Source organism: Trypanosoma theileri (assembly GCF_002087225.1).
Source record: "Trypanosoma theileri isolate Edinburgh chromosome Unknown TM35_Tth_3_V1, whole genome shotgun sequence".
NCBI classification, from domain to species: Eukaryota; Euglenozoa; class Kinetoplastea; order Trypanosomatida; family Trypanosomatidae; genus Trypanosoma; species Trypanosoma theileri.
The window spans coordinates 897086-915660 of record NW_021639845.1 but is presented as its reverse complement, the minus strand read 5'-3'; the positions used below and the strand labels follow the sequence as shown (position 1 = coordinate 915660).

Below are 18575 nucleotides of genomic sequence, written 5' to 3'. Positions count from 1 at the left end.
GATAAGAACAAAAAAGAAAAAAAAGAAAATTCAGTGTGTAAATTCTTGATTTTTTTTTTTCACACATTTGAATAACTTGAGAATCTTATGCCTTCTTTCCATTTCCAATAGGAACTTCACCAGCGTTATCTACCTGTTGGATAACAATCAGCAGATATTTTGTATCTGGCGCCACAAGTACCTCGTGTTTCTTTGATCGAACACGCAGAAATAAGAGATCATTGTTGTTGTCTAGATCAATCACAGCACTCCGGGCCTTCATTGCCAAACTCTGAAATAACGCACTGTACTGCACGGCGAGCAGTCGCGAATGCTCTTGAAAGGTGTGTCGAATTGGAATGCCATCAGTATTCACAATGATCAACCCCTGTACACCAGGGTGATCCGTTATCTGCTTGACGAGCTCTTCAATGTCAGCACCACCAAGCGTAGCCATTTTGTGTTGTGCGTCTTTCTTTCTCTATCTATTCCTACTCAAGTTCGTTGTATCCTTTCTGCTGCTTCTACAACAGTAAAACAAGAAGTAGGGGGTGAGGGGAAATATAAAGAAAATAGTAAAAGAAGAATAAAATAAATAAAAAACTTTCAGAAAATAATAGAGAACCAAAAAAAAAAAAAAAAAAAACATCAAGAGTGATTACTGAAACTATGGTAATGGTTCTGCACAAACACTGAAGTGAAGAGAAATATCACCAAATTCATTATGTGGAAGCAATCCAAGCGTATTACCTTATGAGATTACTACTTAGCTGCAATCTCTGGGACTCATATATTCCTCCGAAGAAAAGAAATAGAGAAAAAATGAAACGCTATGAGATTTTTCCTTGCAGATTAACATGCAGCTGAATATAGAAAAGGAAACAACAAAAAAAAAAACAAGAACCTGTGGGTATCACAGCCGTGACCATTAAAGGAAAAAAAAAAACCACCACAAGAAAAAAAAAGAGACGAACATCAAAGAAAAATAATTTTTTCTTTTCCCTTTCGTTTCTTTGAGCAGGGTGAGCCTTTTTTTTTTTTTCTTATTCTTCTTGAAAACCGCGTTGATCCACATTCCCAGCGCACGCACGTATGTGAAAACAAATCAGAAAAAAAAAAAACAATATTGTTTTTTTTTTTTCTTTTCTTTAGTATATTTATCTTCTTTAATTTTCCTTTGCATTCCTTCTCTTTAAAGCTGGTTTAAGAACTCTCGATCGCTACCGAGTTTTGTGAGTTCAAAGAACAACGAGAACACGATGCCGTTAAGAACTGCAACACTTGTACTCGCCACTGTTCCTTTAAAGAAACCCCGCCATCCTTCCGTACGAATGAGATCTCCCGTAATTTGCCGTATACGCCCAAATGGTACGGCTTCTGCCGCGGGAGTTTTTGACGGTGGTAATGCCTGCAATCTTGTGTGGAGAACATCCACCGGGTTAAACACCACCGCCGTCGCCCCACTCGCTATCATACCTGCCAAGGCGTTAATGGCTGGATTGTCTGTGGGAGAAAGGAAGAAGTTCTGTTTCCACACAGCTTCTCGTTGTCCCTGATTATTCTTTACTCTCGCCTGTTCCCATCGTGCGAGTGTTGGTTGTGTGAGAGTGTAAAGCATCGACTTGGACTCACTGTAGAGTGCCCACCACATCCCACTCGCCGGAAGCCCCGCAATGCCGGGAAGAAGACCAGAGTAAAGCCCACGAAACCCACGCCGTACGGTCTGAAGCCACGAACCGGTGGGTTGTTGATAAAGTCCAAACACTTCACGTGCGGTGCCCCACGCGGAGCGGTATGTGTTTCCAGCCGTCATACCGTAGCCAGAGGTCATCTGTCGATTACATACAACAACTATGGGTGTAACAAGAAGAACGGCGGCGAGTTCTCCCATCACACCTCCTGAAGATACAGCAAAACTATTTACGTTGAAGTTTGGCCCCTCTGAAGAGTCCTTCTTCTGTGAATTAGGGGAGGAACTCTCCAGATATTCCCTCACAGACTCCATTGTGTGGAGATAGGTCACTTCACCAATTAGATTTCCAATAATAGCGGCACCAAATCCTCTGTAAAGGGCACGTATACCTTTCGTAGTGGGACCAGTTCCTGTTGCTGCTTCACCACGGTAAGCCTGACGAGCCAAAGACATTACCGAAGGTGGATGCCCTTCTTTAGTTACACGTTTACGAGAAATAACAAGATTTAGTGGATGAAATAACATAGTCCGAAAGACAATGTTCATACTCAGTAGTCCAAACCAAGTAGGAACATGCATATCTGAAAGACTACGACTCACTGCATTGGTTGAAAACGTGCTAGACGGTGTGGTGGTTGAACCTTCGCCAGTACTTAAGGCTGCGTAGGAAATGTTTTCTGTTGTTGTTGCCGTTGACGCTATCATAACACCTCTTTATCCCCTATAATTGTAAAAAAAAAAAAAAAGTAAAAGAAAAAAAAGAAGAAAATAAAACTAAAATAATAAACCAAGAGAACAACAACAACAACAACAAAAAAAAAAAAAACATGTGTTTCTTTTTTTCTTTTCTGCTATCATTACCTTGATGTTCTTATTGTTATCGTTATGTTCCCTAGATGACCACCAGCAATATATCCGTTTTTCACCCTTTTCTTTTCCCATCTCCCAAAGGAAGAGTTTTATCCCTTATTTCCATAATCCCTATTTTTTTTTTTTTTTTTCATCATACAAGGACGCACTTAAGAATAGTAACAGCAACAACAACAATAACAACAACAAAAAAAAACACTCCAAAAAAAAAAAAAACCCTATTATGCTTCCACCACTTCATCTGAAAGCACACGATTATGTTCAATGACCAACGGATCCTTCTTGCTATTACGAATTGTTACATTACCCTTTATCACAACATCATTACCAGCAAATTCCACTGGGCCTTTCACAGAAAGTTTATTGCATAATCGAAGAGATGGGACACCACCTTTTACAAGTTTTTCCAAACCATTAATCATCTTGTAATAATTACTGTCAAGATCAATCGCTGGTGGTATACCCTTTCGGTCCTCACATAATACAAGACGCTGGTCTTCTGTAACTTTATAAGCATCAGAGCGTAGCGCAAGCAAATCTGCACACGTCTTAACGGGAGCGAATCGTTCACGTGGAACCACCACTGCTGCTGAATTTTTAAAGAATGCAATAGCTGCACCCATCGCTGTTTCAAGTTGATAGACTTTTAGTGAACTGCTATCAGTTGGATTCACAGTCTTTGCGTTTCGAATAACAGGAAGTGGTAGTATACCATTATGGTTATCCATTGCCTTTTTGAGGGATTGAAGCTCTATCCAAAGATTGTTTGTGTTAAAGAAACGATGTTTAGTAATATCTTGAAAGCTTGACTCATCTTCTTTTGGACATTGTGCTGATTCACGAAGGATTAAACGACGTTCCTGTCCTGTGGTACCATCCACATTAACCATCTGATATGCAAGATGACCTCCTTTTTTGTCAGACTCGGTACGCTCACAAACCTCCATAAGGAAATCCAACTTGTTTGCCTGCATATACGCAAGAAGACGTCCGTCAAGTGTAGCACCGAGATTATCACCGTTTGAAACAAACATATATCGGTATCCATCGCGTAAGAGGTCATCCAATTTACCACTTCCATAGAGTGCAGTGTAAAGATCCCCATGTCCCGGGGGAGTCCACTCACATGAGGGTTCTGGTTCATAAGTGGCTGGGAAGAGATTATCTTGTAATATTTTAGGAACACGATTTTGCATTAATTCAACTTCTTTATCAAAGACTTCATAAATTCGGGGATATTTCTTTAAAAAGGATTTTGTATCTGCGGAAGTTGAGAAGGAGTCCATTAACATAAATCGTAGTCGATCACTAGATGTTTTGCGAAGATGTTCAATTTGCAATGCCGTGAAATCAAGAAATGTTTTACCATCTTTTACAGGGAGAAGACTTTTGGCGGTGTGTAGACCCATACCTGTGCCAAGACCACCGTTTAGTTTTAGAACTACAGTTTGCTGCAACAAATCATTACTACAGGGAACATTAATACTCTCAAGTGTATCAAGAGAGTTAACAGGAGAAATAGCACTTTCTGGTATTTCACCTGTTTGTCCACTGCTTATAACGGCGTGTTGAGAGAGAAAGGTGCGTATACATGCTTCATTCACTCCAGCTGCTTGCATCTTTGCTCGACAAGCTGCAGCTGCCTCCGAAAGAGTTGGAGAAACTGCAGAGGATACATTTGACATATCTGAATAGAGATGATAGTTATTCTTTTTCTTTACGCTGTTTTTTTTTTTGCTTTAATTCTAAAAAAAAAAAAACAAAAAATAGTGTTTAAAATATGAAATAGAACCGTGTTGGTTAGTGAGAAGAGAGAGAGAGAGAGAGAGAGAGAGAGAGATAATGAATAATAATAAAAAAAAAAACTGATGGATAATACAGAAGAAAAATGTCTTATTGCCTAAACAATTCATACATTTCCCTCTTTTTCTTTTTTTTCTCTCTCTTTTTGTCATTCCATTAAAACACACTCATCTCCATTCTCTACACACGGAGACACACTCTCTCTATTTTTTTTTTTGTTGGTTTTCTTCTTTTCGTTAGCGTGTTTTATTTAATCGTCATGTTCTCCTGCATTTTTTTTATCCTTCACCGTTCTTAGATGAGGAACAGGATTAAAAATAAGCACTGTACGTTTGCACATCAAAAATGACAGCTTTACTCTCTCAAGGGGTCGTCCTTCTTTTTTTTTTTTTTTCCTGCTTTTACCACATACGTAACTCCATCAACACTTTTGCATCTCACTCTGCCATTGTTCTTTTTCACTATGACGTCTTGCAATTATGTAGTTAGATGAGCAAACATGTCCTGCAGCTCGTTTTCATCAATTTCATCCACGTCATCATCTTCTATATCTTCCCAATCTTCTTCCACTCGCTTCGTATTACACCGCTTCGTACTGTCCTGTATTTTAATAGCTTCTTCAATAGCACGCAGTTCAGACTCATGCTTTGATGTCTGTTCCTCTCTTAATTGTCGGATGTACTTTCCAAGTTCTCGCCGCTCCGTCTTTGCGTTCTCACCCTTTCGAATTCGCTGTCGTCGTGCCTCCAAATCTCGTGTGTGTTCTTTCAACACCATTCGCTCAGCTGCCTGTCGCTTTAGTAGTTGACTGCGCTCCTTCTGTAGGGCTCTCAGTGCGGCTAAACGTTTCTTCTCCGCGGCTGCTCGACTACCGGACTTTTTGAGCCGCAGTCCTGTTTTCTTTACGGTGAATCCCCCTGCAGTGACTGCTGTGGATGCTGTTGCTACTCGAGAGGCGGTGGAGGCACCACCTAGGGTGGTACTTCTCTTAGATACCTTCAATTTCTTCTTGCGAAGGACACGCGAATTCCCCCCAATACGACGGTTCCCCATATTTCCTTTTTTCTTTATTGTTACTTTATTGCAAGTCAAACATGATTCACAAAAGGAGAAACAAAAGAATAAGAATTTAAAAAAAAAGTGGTGTGCTCAATATGTACAAGTGATTAAATAGAAAGCTTAACCGTCTTTTCCCACGCCATAAAAAAAAAAAAAAAAGAAACGTCAGCCAAAATGGTGTGAAAATATATATATATATATATATACAGAGAGATCAAAAAAAAAAAAAAAGAAGGAACAATTTCCATCAAGAAGATTGCGTAATTTACATGAACACTTGAAAACGAGAAGATTTCTCTCTCTCTCTCTCTCTCACACACACACAGAGCAGAAAAAAAAGAAACCCTACAGACAAAACTAAGGAGCATTACTCATCTCAGGTTCTCTGTTGACATGATCAATGTTTATATCTTTTTTTTTCCTTGGGTCTGTGGTACGCCCTATACGTATCCTCACTGGTGATAAAGACCTGGTCATCATTGGTGAGAATAACAATGATGATGGAGAAGCACAACGCTCCTCTCGTAGTGTTGCCGCTGCTGCTAGTGCTTCTTTTGTAGGTAATGGAGAAGGAAAACGACGTCCGCGGCGATCGCAGACGTAGTCAGCACCACTTTCTTTCTGCTCGAGAGGCTCTCTATCACGTACAATCTCAATAGTTTGGATCGGTGGTAGAGTACTTCGATCTGGAGTTGGTGAGGCACGTAATAGGGGAATTGGCACTCCACGTGTTGTACTGGCTACGTTGGTTTGATTCCCTCCAAGTGTACTCTTCGTAATAAGTAAAGAATCTCCAACACTCTGTAAATTAGAGCCTGTCATAAAAGAATATGTTAAAATCCTACCAGCTTTTTCATTGCTGTGCTTTCCTTCCGTTGCGTAGACTAAGCCACTATTACAACTACTGGTATTAAGACGACCACCAGATGAAGTTCCTTTTAGATGTGGAAGCACCGGGGTTTCACCACTATCAACAGATGAGATAGAACCTACATGTCGATTGACATCAGTATATGGAAACTCTACAATGTTATTAGTTTTGGTATTGCTATTGGCACCAGGTGCTGTAAAAAAGGACAAAAAACTTGGAAGTAATGCATTGCTTTTAAATTGAACTGATGACTTTCCATGTGCGATTGGTCCTCGATCAGTATCATTCCCAAAATCACCTTCAGCATTCTGCACTGAGGGTGTACTATTCACGTTTGCACTTACCATTGGTGAATCTGGTGATAACGTACATGTTGCGGTGAAAAATCTAGGAAGAACATCATCCTCCGTTGGACGATTGTGCATATAATAATGATGATACTGCTGCTGCTGCTGCTGCTGCTGTTCTTGTTGTTGTTGTTGATATCTTTGTCCACCCTGATGTATTGCTGATTTCACAACACCAGACATATCTTCTCTTTTCCGTGGTGGAGGTGATGGAGGTAGTGGTGGTCGTGATGAAGCGGATATTGGTCGTAATATCGTCTGAGACTTTGCCGTTGATAATTTCTCCCTACTTAAAGGCCGCAGTGACGGGTGCATGGAATCCATGAATGGTGTTAGGGGATTAGTATTTTCCTTCCGATCTTGATACGATCCAACCTCTGATGGGGTGTTACCCCGTTTCGTACTTCCATTGGCTTCCTCTGTTTCTTTTATTTTTCGCACACCCTCCACTAGACGTGTTCTTCGCTCTTCCGCTGCATTATTAAGAAGTGGACGATTAAGAAAACGGAGTGGTATCGCTTCATACTCTCTTACTAGTTTAAGGCGACTCTCATGCTCCTGACGAAAAAGCAATTTTGCTCGTTCTACTAACCATGTCTCTTGCATATTTCCAAGGAGAGAAGCATACAATGGGGGAGTGGCAGTAGTTGCATGTAGTGTTGTAGCAACCCATTTCAACTGTTGTATAAGTTCATTATGGCTATCTTGATATTCTAACACCAATGATTTACGTTCAATAGATTCTGTACGTAGTAAAAGTTCAAGAAAAGCGTCTACTAAACCATTTAATGATGGTGATCCATCATAAAATGAAAAATCTTGTGTGATATGTTGTTTATTAATATCCAGATCACTTCCTAATTTCGCTGAAACAGGTCGAGAAGGGAAAAGGCTTAACCCATAATTCAATTCATGATCTTGAGACCTCTTTAGTTCTATTTGTGAATTCATAGTACTCTTATAAGCGATATTAGACACTTTTTTAAAAGGAGGTTGTACAGAATCCTCTTTATATAATGGATAAGAAGGTATCTTTCGTCGAAATAGGCCATCTATGAAAACACGAGCACTTTCCTCATTGTGTAAGATAGAGTTCCATACACATGGATTCGTACTTTCCAAAGTACCATTACCAGAGTTATAAATGGTTTCCAATCCAGAGGTGGATGAAGCTAATGGATTAAATTCTGATTGTATCTCTCGACCACTTGAAGTTAGAGAAAGAGAGAAATTTTTGGTAACATCTCTCATCCTTGTCACTAGTGAAGACGTAGGACGAGAAGAGCCATCAGTACATCGTTTAGTTTCATATTCCAACATTGCTTTTGTCACTAATGGTGTTAAATTCGATTGTGTACTTGTATTCATCCAATGTAGTATTCGCATTAACTCTGCACGTTCTTCACGAATGAGAGACTGTGCCATCATGGCACAACGTTCCTCACACACATCCCGCTCATCACGTTGAAGAGTAAGAAACAACAAATGCCGCTTAGCCACATATCGTTCTAGAAATTTACGCACCACATTAAGCGCCTTATTGTATTTCATTTGTTGATATAACCAATGCATAAAGTGTCGCTCTCTCTGAGACCTAAAAACACGCTGTAGGAATAACGCACACTTTTCCTTTACTATTAGTAAACACATAATTTTAGAGCGTAGAATAGGACCAAGAAGTTCTGCAGCGGCCTTACAATTGAATCTTCTTCTCTGCCGGTATGCACGCCATGCGGTTTGTATTTTAAATGCCGCCTTTGGTTTCTCCACAGTTTCCCAAATTACACGTTTACGGTAGCGAGCAGCCACACGACGCATAGCAGCAACAAATAATGAAGAATAAAAGGCTACATGCAACATACCAATGACTCGTGCGTGCCAACGTCTGCGTATAGATGCAGTTGTTGACATTGAACCTCGTTGTCTTTCTGTTCTTGTAGAGAAGGATGGAAGATGCTCCCACCGGAGTGTGGTAACGCGACTCCGCTCACCGGTACTCCTCCTATCATTACTTCTACTTTTCCACATGTTGTCGGTAGTTCTTGTACTGATAAGACGCGACCTTGTCGTCATACTGTTGGTCGCGATAGAAGTAGCAGCGACCGAAGTCGTAAAAGTACGTGCTGTTGAGCCATTACTACTGTGGGAGTACGTCACTGAGGCCTTTCTAGTTGTTGCTACTGATTTCCGCTTACTAGGTTTAGATTCCATAATGGAATGGGATGTACCTCTAGATAAATCAGCTTCTTACTTTTGAAGGGGGTGGATGGGAGAGAGGAAAGAAAAAAAAAGAGAAAAATGTGTACGGATACATATCAGGAGAAAAAATAAATAAATAAAAAAGAATAGTCACCATAACAAATAGAATAAATAATAGTAATAATAGAAATAACAAACATTCAATAGAAATTTTTGATGTATACGGATTCATAAGTATTCACTTTCTTTCTTTCTCTTTCACACAGAAACACACACACAGACTACATAAGTGTGTCACCTCCTGTAATGAAACCTAGCAACAAGAAGTAGCAGAAATTACACACTCACACAAAAAAAAAACAAATAAGTGCAACCACTACAACAACAATAATAATAACACCACCACCAACAACAACAACAACAAAAATATCAACAAGAATAACAAAAAAAAAAAAAACAAGAGAGAAATAAAATATTATTATTAATCATGCTTATATAATCCATCATCAGATAGTTTATTAATTTCTATGTCCATGGCATTCCGTTGGGAAAGAAAAGCGTCCCAATACATATCCATGTGAGGAAGAAGCGAAACATCACGACTGTGTGCCCGCCCATTGGGTCCCACACAATCTGTCGAGCCCAAATCCAATAAAGAGCGGGATAAGACACCGTAAACCGATTCACCACATTCACATGTACCATAGTGGTCCCAAATAGAATCATAAACAGAAGACATGTAATATTGGATGATTGAATAAGAACATGGAAAGTACTTTTCAATACAGAAATAAAACTTCTTACATTATGCGTGTGAGAAATTCTACCATTTTTTCCTTCTACTGCACACGGTAAAGAAGTCGGTGATTTTATTTTTTTCTGAGATGCGCATAAATACAATTTCACAAAAGTTCTTAGAGTGAAGTAAACCAGAGGGGAAGCAATAAAAACGTTTGGTAAATTTTTTAATGTATATGATGCAAGAAACCCTACATTCCAATAACGCTTTTGCATTGTTCCATAGAAAGCCCAGAACCTATTACCAATTATCGATTTTGATGCATTATCCCATAAGGGAACAAACCGATTAAAACAGAAGTAATTCATTACAAGGTACGGTGTAAGAATGATTCCCATTTCAGCGATAACGATTATACATCTTAAGAAACTTGGCCAACGAGAAATTAATACATTGTTTCCATACCGCATATGAAATCGTTTTTTGTATCTTTCAAAAAAGAATATTTGTAGAAATATAGGGTAAATAAGGAATCCCATGCAAATAAACGCGTTAGAACGAACAAATCCCGCAACAGTAAAACATATTACAGCTCCAACCTCTGTAAGAGCAGCTTGCGTCAAAGCTTCTTTTCTTCCAACTGGGGAAGGAATAATAAGAAAATAGATACCTAAAAACGTTAAGAGTGAAAAGAGACTCTCCGTATAAGGAACTACCGTAAAAACACCAGCTGGTGATAATATCCACATCAAAATAGATGCTCCAACTTCTCGCCAACGTCTTAACATTATGGCTTTTCCATCTTCTTCTGTATTTTTAGATGAACGTGATGGTGGGGGTGGTGGAACCTCATCTAACCATGTTCCTGTATGAAGTGATATATTCTCATCTCTTGTTGGAAGACCAACAAGTGTCAAGAGAGTAATACGACGAAGAATAACAGCCCCAGCAGCATTTAAAAAGATATTTAATAATGCAGCTAAGAAAGAAACAGGAATAACTGTAAGAGATGATGGTAATAAAGTCTTACTCACCCATGAGATAATACGAAGAATTGTCGGAAGAAACGGGAAAAATGCACAAACATTTTCATGTGAATATCCATATTTTGAGATATGGGAAAAGTGTACTACATCCCAGTTTCGTGGGAAATCAAGAAATACCCATTGATTGCTTGTATCATTATGAAGCAACATACTCGTATCAAAAAGGAGTTCAACACCAATAATCTTTGGTAGAACGGCATGAGTAAATATCATACCCATAAGTACAAGCAAACGAAATATTAATACGAGAAAAAATAATTTAATCTCTGAGCAACGAGCAAGTTGAAGGAAAACATCACTTCGAGCTTGTTTTGATGGGGATTCAGTCATCCCTTTCTTTCTTTTTCTCTAGACCATATCATCAAAGAGAGAGAAAAAGAGAAAAAATAAATAAAAACATAAGTCACTCTTTATTAAAGCATAGATAAATTTAAAGAGGAGATAAATATACACCAAGAAAAAAAAAATAAAAATAATAAGCAAACATATTCCAATTATGAGCAAATATAGATGAAATGCCAAAGAAACTGGGAAAAAAAAAAACAACAACTATTTCTCCTTTCTTTTTTTTTTCTTTCAAATAAACAATATTCTTAAAGTTGAGGTAAAATACATGACATTTGTATTCGCTACCCCCACCCCCTCCATTTTTCTGTTTTCTGACAACCTCCCTTGAAGATAGATCACTTTTTTCTTTCTTTTTCTCCTTCTTGTAACATCCACCCCTCTCTCTTCATGTATGTTTAAATCGAAATAACAACAACAATAACAACAATAAATAAAAACACTAACAGTGTGGGGCACAGCTGCCATATAAATCTCCAAGCCTTTTATTAGGCGATTCAAATGGTGTTTTACCGCATCTACTTTGATCCAACGCCGTTTTTGCCTGCTCGAGCAGCTCTTGAATTTCCGTTAAGTTATGTGCAAATGGATGATATTCACACAATCGTTTGTACTCTGGATTGTTTCGCATCATGGAATGTAAATAGGTGTGACCCCACAGAAGTGCATACGGTGTATACCACACTCCAACCAACTCGATCACAACAGAACCCGGTGGAAGAAATTGAAGCCACATAAGTCCATTTCCATGAACACCTAACAACACATCCGTTAACGTGATAACACGTAATTGTTCTCGAATAGGAAGTGTTTCAAAAGCTACGGAATGGGCTTCAAATCCCATTTTATGCGCTAGTTCAACAATAGCAGGTATATTCGTCAGTCGACGTGTACGACCTCGTCTATCAATAATTGTTACACGATACTTTTTCCCACAAGGTAGTGGATTTCCAGGAGGAACACCTAATAAATCAAGAATACTAGCACTATAGTTACGTGCCTCTGCTCCCATCATATCTTTAATATACCGTTTATCTATTATTCCATGTCTATAACATGCTGTTTGCACACTTTGTCCAGAGACTAAGGGATGAATTTTCTCTGGATGATTAGTTAAAATACGGTAAAATGGCCAATATGGGTTTCCTGCAAAAGGAAACTGTCGATCTTGTCCATATTTTGTATTGTGTGTATCTTCAAAATTTAGTGGATTACCAAGCTTTACGTTACAGTAACCACCTTTATGTCTTCTTCCTTTTGCTATCCTAATGTACACATCAGCATCAGATTGCCCAACCGCATCTTTGGTTTGAAAAGCTGGAAGAAGTGAAAGTGTCATATGAAAGAGATCCTGACACCAAAACTGAAGAATCCATCCTTTGGTGATGGTGTTAAGAGGTCCTGGAAGTACCGTTGTAGTGTCATTTGGAAGTGGATTTGACCAGTACTTTATATAAATAGATGGACTATGTCGAGAGAATTCATTGCATGCACGCATACCTCCTTTAAACCGATGGGATGATTGTTTAGCATCATGGAAAAACACTAAAGTACCTCGTTCAACACAAAAATTATGAACTTCATAATGACAATATCCAAGACGATTAAGTGATGTAATAAAGGGACCACCATCATGACCACTGTTTGCAAAGGTAGCTCCATGAATGGTACCAGGATTATTATGTACAATGACTTCAACAGGAGCATCACTAGGAGAAGTACTAGTAATTGGGGGAGTAGCAACAGGTTGTGTCCCTGAAACACCAGAACCAGATAAGGTCGGCGGTGAGACTGTCAGATGCACAGGTGTTGAATGAGAAACACTAACATCTATATTATGTCCTTGTACAACATTTTCATCCTCAGAAGTCTGAGAAGTGTCCCTTAATTGAATCCAGAACAAGAGGACTATTAATATCAAAAGAAGAGCGGCTCTACGCACTGTTGTCTTTACACGTGACCGACGAGAGACATATACGTGTCCCCGTTCCGAGCACTCCATTAGTCTACAACGGAAAAAGGGGGAAATCATTAATAAAACACACAAGAAAACAAAACAACAAAAGAAGCAAAATAGGAAGAAAAATAAGTATGTTTCCTTTTTTTTTTTTCCAAAGATCACAGTAGTTTATAATATAGACAGTAAAACACACAAAATGGGAGAGAAAAAAAAAAAAAAACTCCAGAGAAAGAAATAAAGAAATTATACAACAATTTGTTTAACCGTGGGTTCGGTAATGCACGTACTCCATCATCCACTGTGCCTTTTTGCTTCCACACGATGGACAGCAATTCGGATTTCGCACAAGTGCATCTCGCCGCTTCCCCACACTACACTTTCGCCAACGTTGCACCGAAGGCGGTTCTGTGCCATCACGCAACAGTGTACTTGGCCGCGCAGTGTACACGTGAAAGCAGCGCAGACAGCGAAAGAGTGTTTTCTCACCGCTGCGCCGCAGTGCATTTGTCGCTACGTGCTGCTGAAGGCGAAGGGCGTGTTGTACCGCCTCCCGGGCAGATGCATGCGGACTGAAGTACTTCGTGAGCTTCAGTGCCGCAACAGGCGCTAACGGAATGTGAACAGTGGGAGAAACTTCCGTCTTTGTTGGTGTGCGGCCGTGCGAGAGACGGAAAGCACGACGTTCCTCCTGCAGGGAGACAGTGTCTTTTCGAAGTTGAATACAGCGTTTATTAGCGTCATTAAACATCTCGCGAAGGATAGAATCCTGTGTCTGTAGTGTTTCCATAGATGTACGCTGACGCACTCTGGAGTTTGAAGATACGGTATTTGTATGAGAAAAAGAACCTTGTGCTAACTTATCCACATGTAGGGCAGCCTTCTCCACTTTATTTGCGTAATGAGAAGGAACAAGGTAGGTGTTACTAACACCAGAATGGGAACTAGTACTACTGTTACTGCTGGAAGGCAATGCTACATCAGATGATGATACATGATATGTAGAAATTAATCTCTTCTTATTTTTTTTATCATATTCCTCTTCCCCATTTGTCATGTTACCATTATCTTCTTTTTTCATCATTGCCTTTACATCATCCTGTGATGGCTTATCAAGCTCAAGTAAGAGTGCCCCTCTACGTAGTGGGTGTCTAGTGGGTATTACTTGTCGTTGTGGAACTAGTCTACGTGTATACAAAAGAGATACTTTACGAGGTAGCAGCAGTATTGTCACCTGCCGCAACATTCTGTACTTTCAAGTACTATGACCATTGCCGAGCCCCAATAGAGAAGTAATAAAAAGAAAAGAAAGAAAAAAAAAAAACTCTAACAATAATAATAATAATAATCATCATCACATTGAAGAAAATAAAAGAAGTTATTATAAATGCAAAAGAAAAGTATAGATATAGGATAATCCAATATCTCAGATTGTTTTGATCCTTTACTTGAAGTTTTTTTTTTTTTTTGTTACTCATATGTAAAAATATTTTTCTTTTTTTTTTCATTGATTTCACTCATCATTTTATAGGATCACTCCACAAAATGTTTAATCGATTGTAGAGTTGGTCGTGTTTTTTCACGTCCAATTAGATTTAATTTACTTTCCTCTTCTTCATTTTGGAATTGTTTACTGACTGAGACGCCTTCTTTTTTTTATCACCTTCTTCATTTGCTGCAGTATACCGGGATTTTTTCCCACGTTGATTAACCAGTTGCTGCACTCCTTCTGAAACACCCTCTTCTTCTTCTTCCGCTTCCTCCTCCTTGCGAAGGCGTTTTTGTTGACTTGATTTTTTCTCAGCTACAACAGGCTTCTTTTTGTTATCAACCGTTCTTTTTGTGGAAGTTACCGCATTTTTTCGTTTGGATTTTGCCTCTGCAGCAGCTGCTGCTGTTCCTCCCAGTGTCCAATCAGCAGGTAACAGGGCACCACGACTGACGCGAAGAATATCATCATGCAGCTTTTTACAATGATCCCGCATCGGTGAAGGTGTTATAGTAATAACATAGATATCACGCGGTGCGATGCAGTCAAAAAATACCATGCATCGGTCTCGGGTGACAGCACGAACAGTTCGCACAACATGCGCTGCCGGTTCTCTCTCCACAAGCTCTGTCAAGTATAAAGAACTCTTCTCTTCTTCTAGTTCATCCAACTGCCATACACGAGAGGAATGAAAAGGTGAGGCTCCTGTAGCTAGTGATGATACTTTTGTAGTTATTGCTGAAGTTGATCCCAAAGTAGGTGAAACACCACCACCGACATTAGAGGAATTGTTAAATGCTCCTTCAGCTTCTGTTTCTGATCCTTCTATCATATTCATATGCAGTTCTGCAAAAGGAGGAGTGAGAGCTCGATCAGGTTGTAATAAAAGATCTGGATGAAATGCCATATGAAAATCAAACACACGTGGGTCTGGGGTAAAGAGGGTGGCTTCAATTTCTGTGGAATTACCACGACCATCAATAAGGTTAAGTAACAATACCATGGCATTTTTAGCCAACTGTACCACACGATGCATAATCATTGGTCTCGGAGTATGCGCTGTAAATGGACTTTCAAGTGGGGCATAGGGTGTCGCAATAAACATACCTTGCTGTTCACCCATAGTACGCATCAATGCTGCGGCATCCGCCTGTACTTTATCATCCACGGCATATGGAAGAACCAGTGGAGTTGACCAGTCATGTGTAGCGAGTAATTGAAGAAAACGCATAAATCCAGCCTCTGATGTCTTTGGAGGATTTGAACCAAGGTAGGCGTTTGCTACGAGTAGTTCCACTGCTTCAGGAAGTATAAATTCAAGTAAAACCATAGAACTTAACCAACGATTAGCTAACCGTGTCGCTGTGGCGTAACTTTGGTGACCAAAGGCAATGGTACGTAAAAACTTAGCATGTTGAACACTCCAGAATAATTTTCGCTCAATCATAGCTGCTTCCGATTCTCGTTGTAACGCTTTTAACAATGAAACTTCACGGTAATGAGCAATATACAAACGAAAAAGAAAACCTTTATAGATGATATCTACCGAATGGCTTGTACATGATGTACGTACACGAAACTTTTTCTTTTCTGTTTCTCCTTCTTGACCTTGAAGACTGTTTTCCTCTTTCTTCGCCTTAATAGAGTTATTCTTCTTTTTACTTTGTCTATTATCTTTACCATAGTGCTCTTGTAGTACCTTAGATAGTTGGGCACATATAGCTCCTTTAATTTTTGCAATGGCTTCAGGTGTATCAGGAATTTTATTTTTATCATCAATAGTCAAAACAGCATGAATAGGTTCAATAACTGAGGCGGTACTAATTCCAGCAAAACATGGTTGCGTCAGATCATCTGTTGTGTATGTTAGAGCAAGATGAGGACGAACTGGAAAAGTTGCGGTATATCGTTCGGTAGGTGCGATGATATCAAGTGATGTAAGTTTACACGGAAGTGATGTTCGTGGAATGGCGGCGACCATGGTTTCCACATCTCTACACGCCTCCATAATAGTTTTTTGTACAAGAGGTGCAGCATCACGCCACTCGCTTCCCACACGTTCGTAAAGTATTCCGTGCAGACCGTTCATTAACTGTTGCACTCGTGCCTCTGGAGCGATATGACGACGTAGTGCAAATTCCAGTACGCGTGCCATCACAACGGCAGCAGGTAGCATTGGCAATTGACCGTCCTTGTCGTTGAGGGTGTCTTCAAAGTTCCAGAGAACGCAGCGATAGACGCCACCGTCTGGGAACTGCCTTGTTGAAGTGACGCTGGTGCCCCAAAACTCATCAAAACGGGCGACGGCGGCGGTGTCTTCGAGCGGCGGGCCCCGCGTGAGTCGACTGCGCGCCGCCGCCTCCCCGTCCGCCGCCCGCACGGCGACCCTCAACGTGTCGGGGCCGCAGCGCCACACCGTCGCGTAGCGGGCGCGGGGGGCGAGCGCCTCGAGCACAACTCCCCGCAGTTCCGGCCGCTCAGCGCCGCTGTCGCCCCCGGCAAGCGCCACGACGAGGCAAAAGTCAAACCGCAGCGGCAGCGGACGGAACGGCAGGCGTGTGACCGCCTCAACGGCCGCCGACATCGCGAGCGCCTCCACCGCAGCGGACTGCACGACGTGTTCAAAAAAGTCAGCGGAGGTGCGGAAGAGAAGATTCATCGTCTCACCTGAGAGACGCAGCACTGCCACCTCCCCACGCTCCTCGGATGCAGGAATACACATCTCCCTACTGCTGCCCACACCACTGCGGTTATCACTCGTCTTGGATGTAAATCCACGAGATATGTTTACCCACACGGCACGAACCACATTCTCTTCAGACATGGAGGGAGAGATAACACCTTCTTCAACAAGGCGTAGAACAAATGCTGATATGTGGAATCCGCTTAAACCCTCAGGATGACCTGATGTACTTGACATCAGACCAACATGGTGCGCCCAACACTTGAGAAATACAGTGGCGCGAAGAAGTGATTGACTTTGAGAGTAAAGTTCATGTAACTTACGCAAATGAACTGTCATGAGAGCATCTTCCTGTACAAGGTAACTGTAATGTGAGTTTTTACGAACAGCAGCAGCACTTGCAATACGTCCTGTTAATGCAATGGGTTGGAAGTGTACATCCACATGAAAAACTTCTCGTTTCATCTTTTTATCTCCCTTTACCTTAATAAAAGTGATTCGAAGGATTTGTTTCTCTCTATTAGCCCAGCAACCACCAAATGGAATTTTTTGAATATCCCATATAACTGGTGAATGTAAAACCTTATTTTCATTATCCTCCTCCTCCTCATCTTCATCATCATCACTGTCATTTTCTTTATCTTTACCATGTTGTTTTCCTTCTGCTCCTGCTACTGTCTTCTTAAGCATCTCCTCATTATATTTCTTCAAATACTTCTCTACCTTTAGGAGGAACTCTTGTCGTTTTTCCAAGTACAAACCATCTTGAATGTCTTTAAGCGAACAAACTTCCTCTGGCACTATAAGTGCAAGATCTGCACCTACACCACGCTCCGCTTGTGTTTCATAGAACGACGTTGAGTGTACACAGGTACGAAGAAGAAAACTTCCAACAGTGTTGATGGGTCCCTCCGGTTGATTAGCATTCTCATTACCACGTTGCTTATGGTTATCATTATCTGATACCGCCCCTGAGGCTGTCGTACTGCGAACAGTGAAGGAATAATTATTCATCTGATAAAATTCCTCCATACATGCATGCAGTTGACGCAGCCGTAGCTCCACACGCTTTATGAGTCCATCCGACCAGTGTAGGTGGTACGGTGTAAGAGACATTTCCTTTCTTGGAGTATAGTAAAATAATAATAAGAAAAAAAAGAGAAACAAATAATTAAAGAATAAAAAAAAAAGAACAACAAAATAAAAACTCATTAAAAAAAAAAAGCAGATTATTACATCATAAACGCAAACCTTCATTCTACAGATACCTAACAAATGCATAAACATAATGTGTATGCACAAGCAGATACAGATACAAAAGGGCATAAAAAAGTAACTTAAAACAAAGGTCAAAGAACAAAAAAAAAAAAAAAAAACAAGAACGAAAAAATACAGAAACGTACAATATGTGTTTACACAAACTACGTTAAAAAAAAATAAATGAGGAAAAAAAAAACACCACAATAATCTGCGGAACACATCCTCTCTTTCTAAT

The 18575-nt window shown here is 40.1% G+C and overlaps 9 protein-coding genes across 9 annotated transcripts; all 9 read right to left on the bottom strand.

Annotated features, from left to right (window-relative positions):
• Positions 1 to 85: 85 nt before the first annotated feature.
• Positions 86 to 436, bottom strand: TM35_000034480 (putative dynein light chain 2B, cytoplasmic; the record flags this gene model as incomplete). Its single annotated transcript, XM_029022215.1, has 1 exon — positions 86 to 436. One exon carries the CDS (start codon positions 434 to 436, stop codon positions 86 to 88), a length of 351 nt encoding a protein of 116 aa, XP_028886761.1.
• A 735-nt stretch (positions 437 to 1171) lies between these two features.
• On the bottom strand, positions 1172 to 2377 carry TM35_000034470 (mitochondrial carrier protein; the record flags this gene model as incomplete). Its single annotated transcript, XM_029022214.1, has 1 exon — positions 1172 to 2377. One exon carries the CDS (start codon positions 2375 to 2377, stop codon positions 1172 to 1174), a length of 1206 nt encoding a protein of 401 aa, XP_028886760.1.
• A 386-nt stretch (positions 2378 to 2763) lies between these two features.
• Positions 2764 to 4227, bottom strand: TM35_000034460 (UTP-glucose-1-phosphate uridylyltransferase 2; the record flags this gene model as incomplete). Its single annotated transcript, XM_029022213.1, has 1 exon — positions 2764 to 4227. One exon carries the CDS (start codon positions 4225 to 4227, stop codon positions 2764 to 2766), a length of 1464 nt encoding a protein of 487 aa, XP_028886759.1.
• A 595-nt stretch (positions 4228 to 4822) lies between these two features.
• On the bottom strand, positions 4823 to 5398 carry TM35_000034450 (uncharacterized protein; the record flags this gene model as incomplete). Its single annotated transcript, XM_029022212.1, has 1 exon — positions 4823 to 5398. The coding sequence occupies one exon, from the start codon at positions 5396 to 5398 to the stop codon at positions 4823 to 4825; it is 576 nt and encodes a 191-aa protein (XP_028886758.1).
• Positions 5399 to 5761: 363 nt separating this feature from the next.
• On the bottom strand, positions 5762 to 8833 carry TM35_000034440 (uncharacterized protein; the record flags this gene model as incomplete). Its single annotated transcript, XM_029022211.1, has 1 exon — positions 5762 to 8833. One exon carries the CDS (start codon positions 8831 to 8833, stop codon positions 5762 to 5764), a length of 3072 nt encoding a protein of 1023 aa, XP_028886757.1.
• A 513-nt stretch (positions 8834 to 9346) lies between these two features.
• On the bottom strand, positions 9347 to 10936 carry TM35_000034430 (putative mannosyltransferase-II; the record flags this gene model as incomplete). Its single annotated transcript, XM_029022210.1, has 1 exon — positions 9347 to 10936. The coding sequence occupies one exon, from the start codon at positions 10934 to 10936 to the stop codon at positions 9347 to 9349; it is 1590 nt and encodes a 529-aa protein (XP_028886756.1).
• A 457-nt stretch (positions 10937 to 11393) lies between these two features.
• Positions 11394 to 12953, bottom strand: TM35_000034420 (putative membrane-associated protein; the record flags this gene model as incomplete). Its single annotated transcript, XM_029022209.1, has 1 exon — positions 11394 to 12953. One exon carries the CDS (start codon positions 12951 to 12953, stop codon positions 11394 to 11396), a length of 1560 nt encoding a protein of 519 aa, XP_028886755.1.
• A 217-nt stretch (positions 12954 to 13170) lies between these two features.
• On the bottom strand, positions 13171 to 14154 carry TM35_000034410 (uncharacterized protein; the record flags this gene model as incomplete). Its single annotated transcript, XM_029022208.1, has 1 exon — positions 13171 to 14154. One exon carries the CDS (start codon positions 14152 to 14154, stop codon positions 13171 to 13173), a length of 984 nt encoding a protein of 327 aa, XP_028886754.1.
• A 349-nt stretch (positions 14155 to 14503) lies between these two features.
• Positions 14504 to 18196, bottom strand: TM35_000034400 (uncharacterized protein; the record flags this gene model as incomplete). The annotated part of the gene is made up of 1 exon (XM_029022207.1): positions 14504 to 18196. The coding sequence occupies one exon, from the start codon at positions 18194 to 18196 to the stop codon at positions 14504 to 14506; it is 3693 nt and encodes a 1230-aa protein (XP_028886753.1).
• Positions 18197 to 18575: the final 379 nt, after the last annotated feature.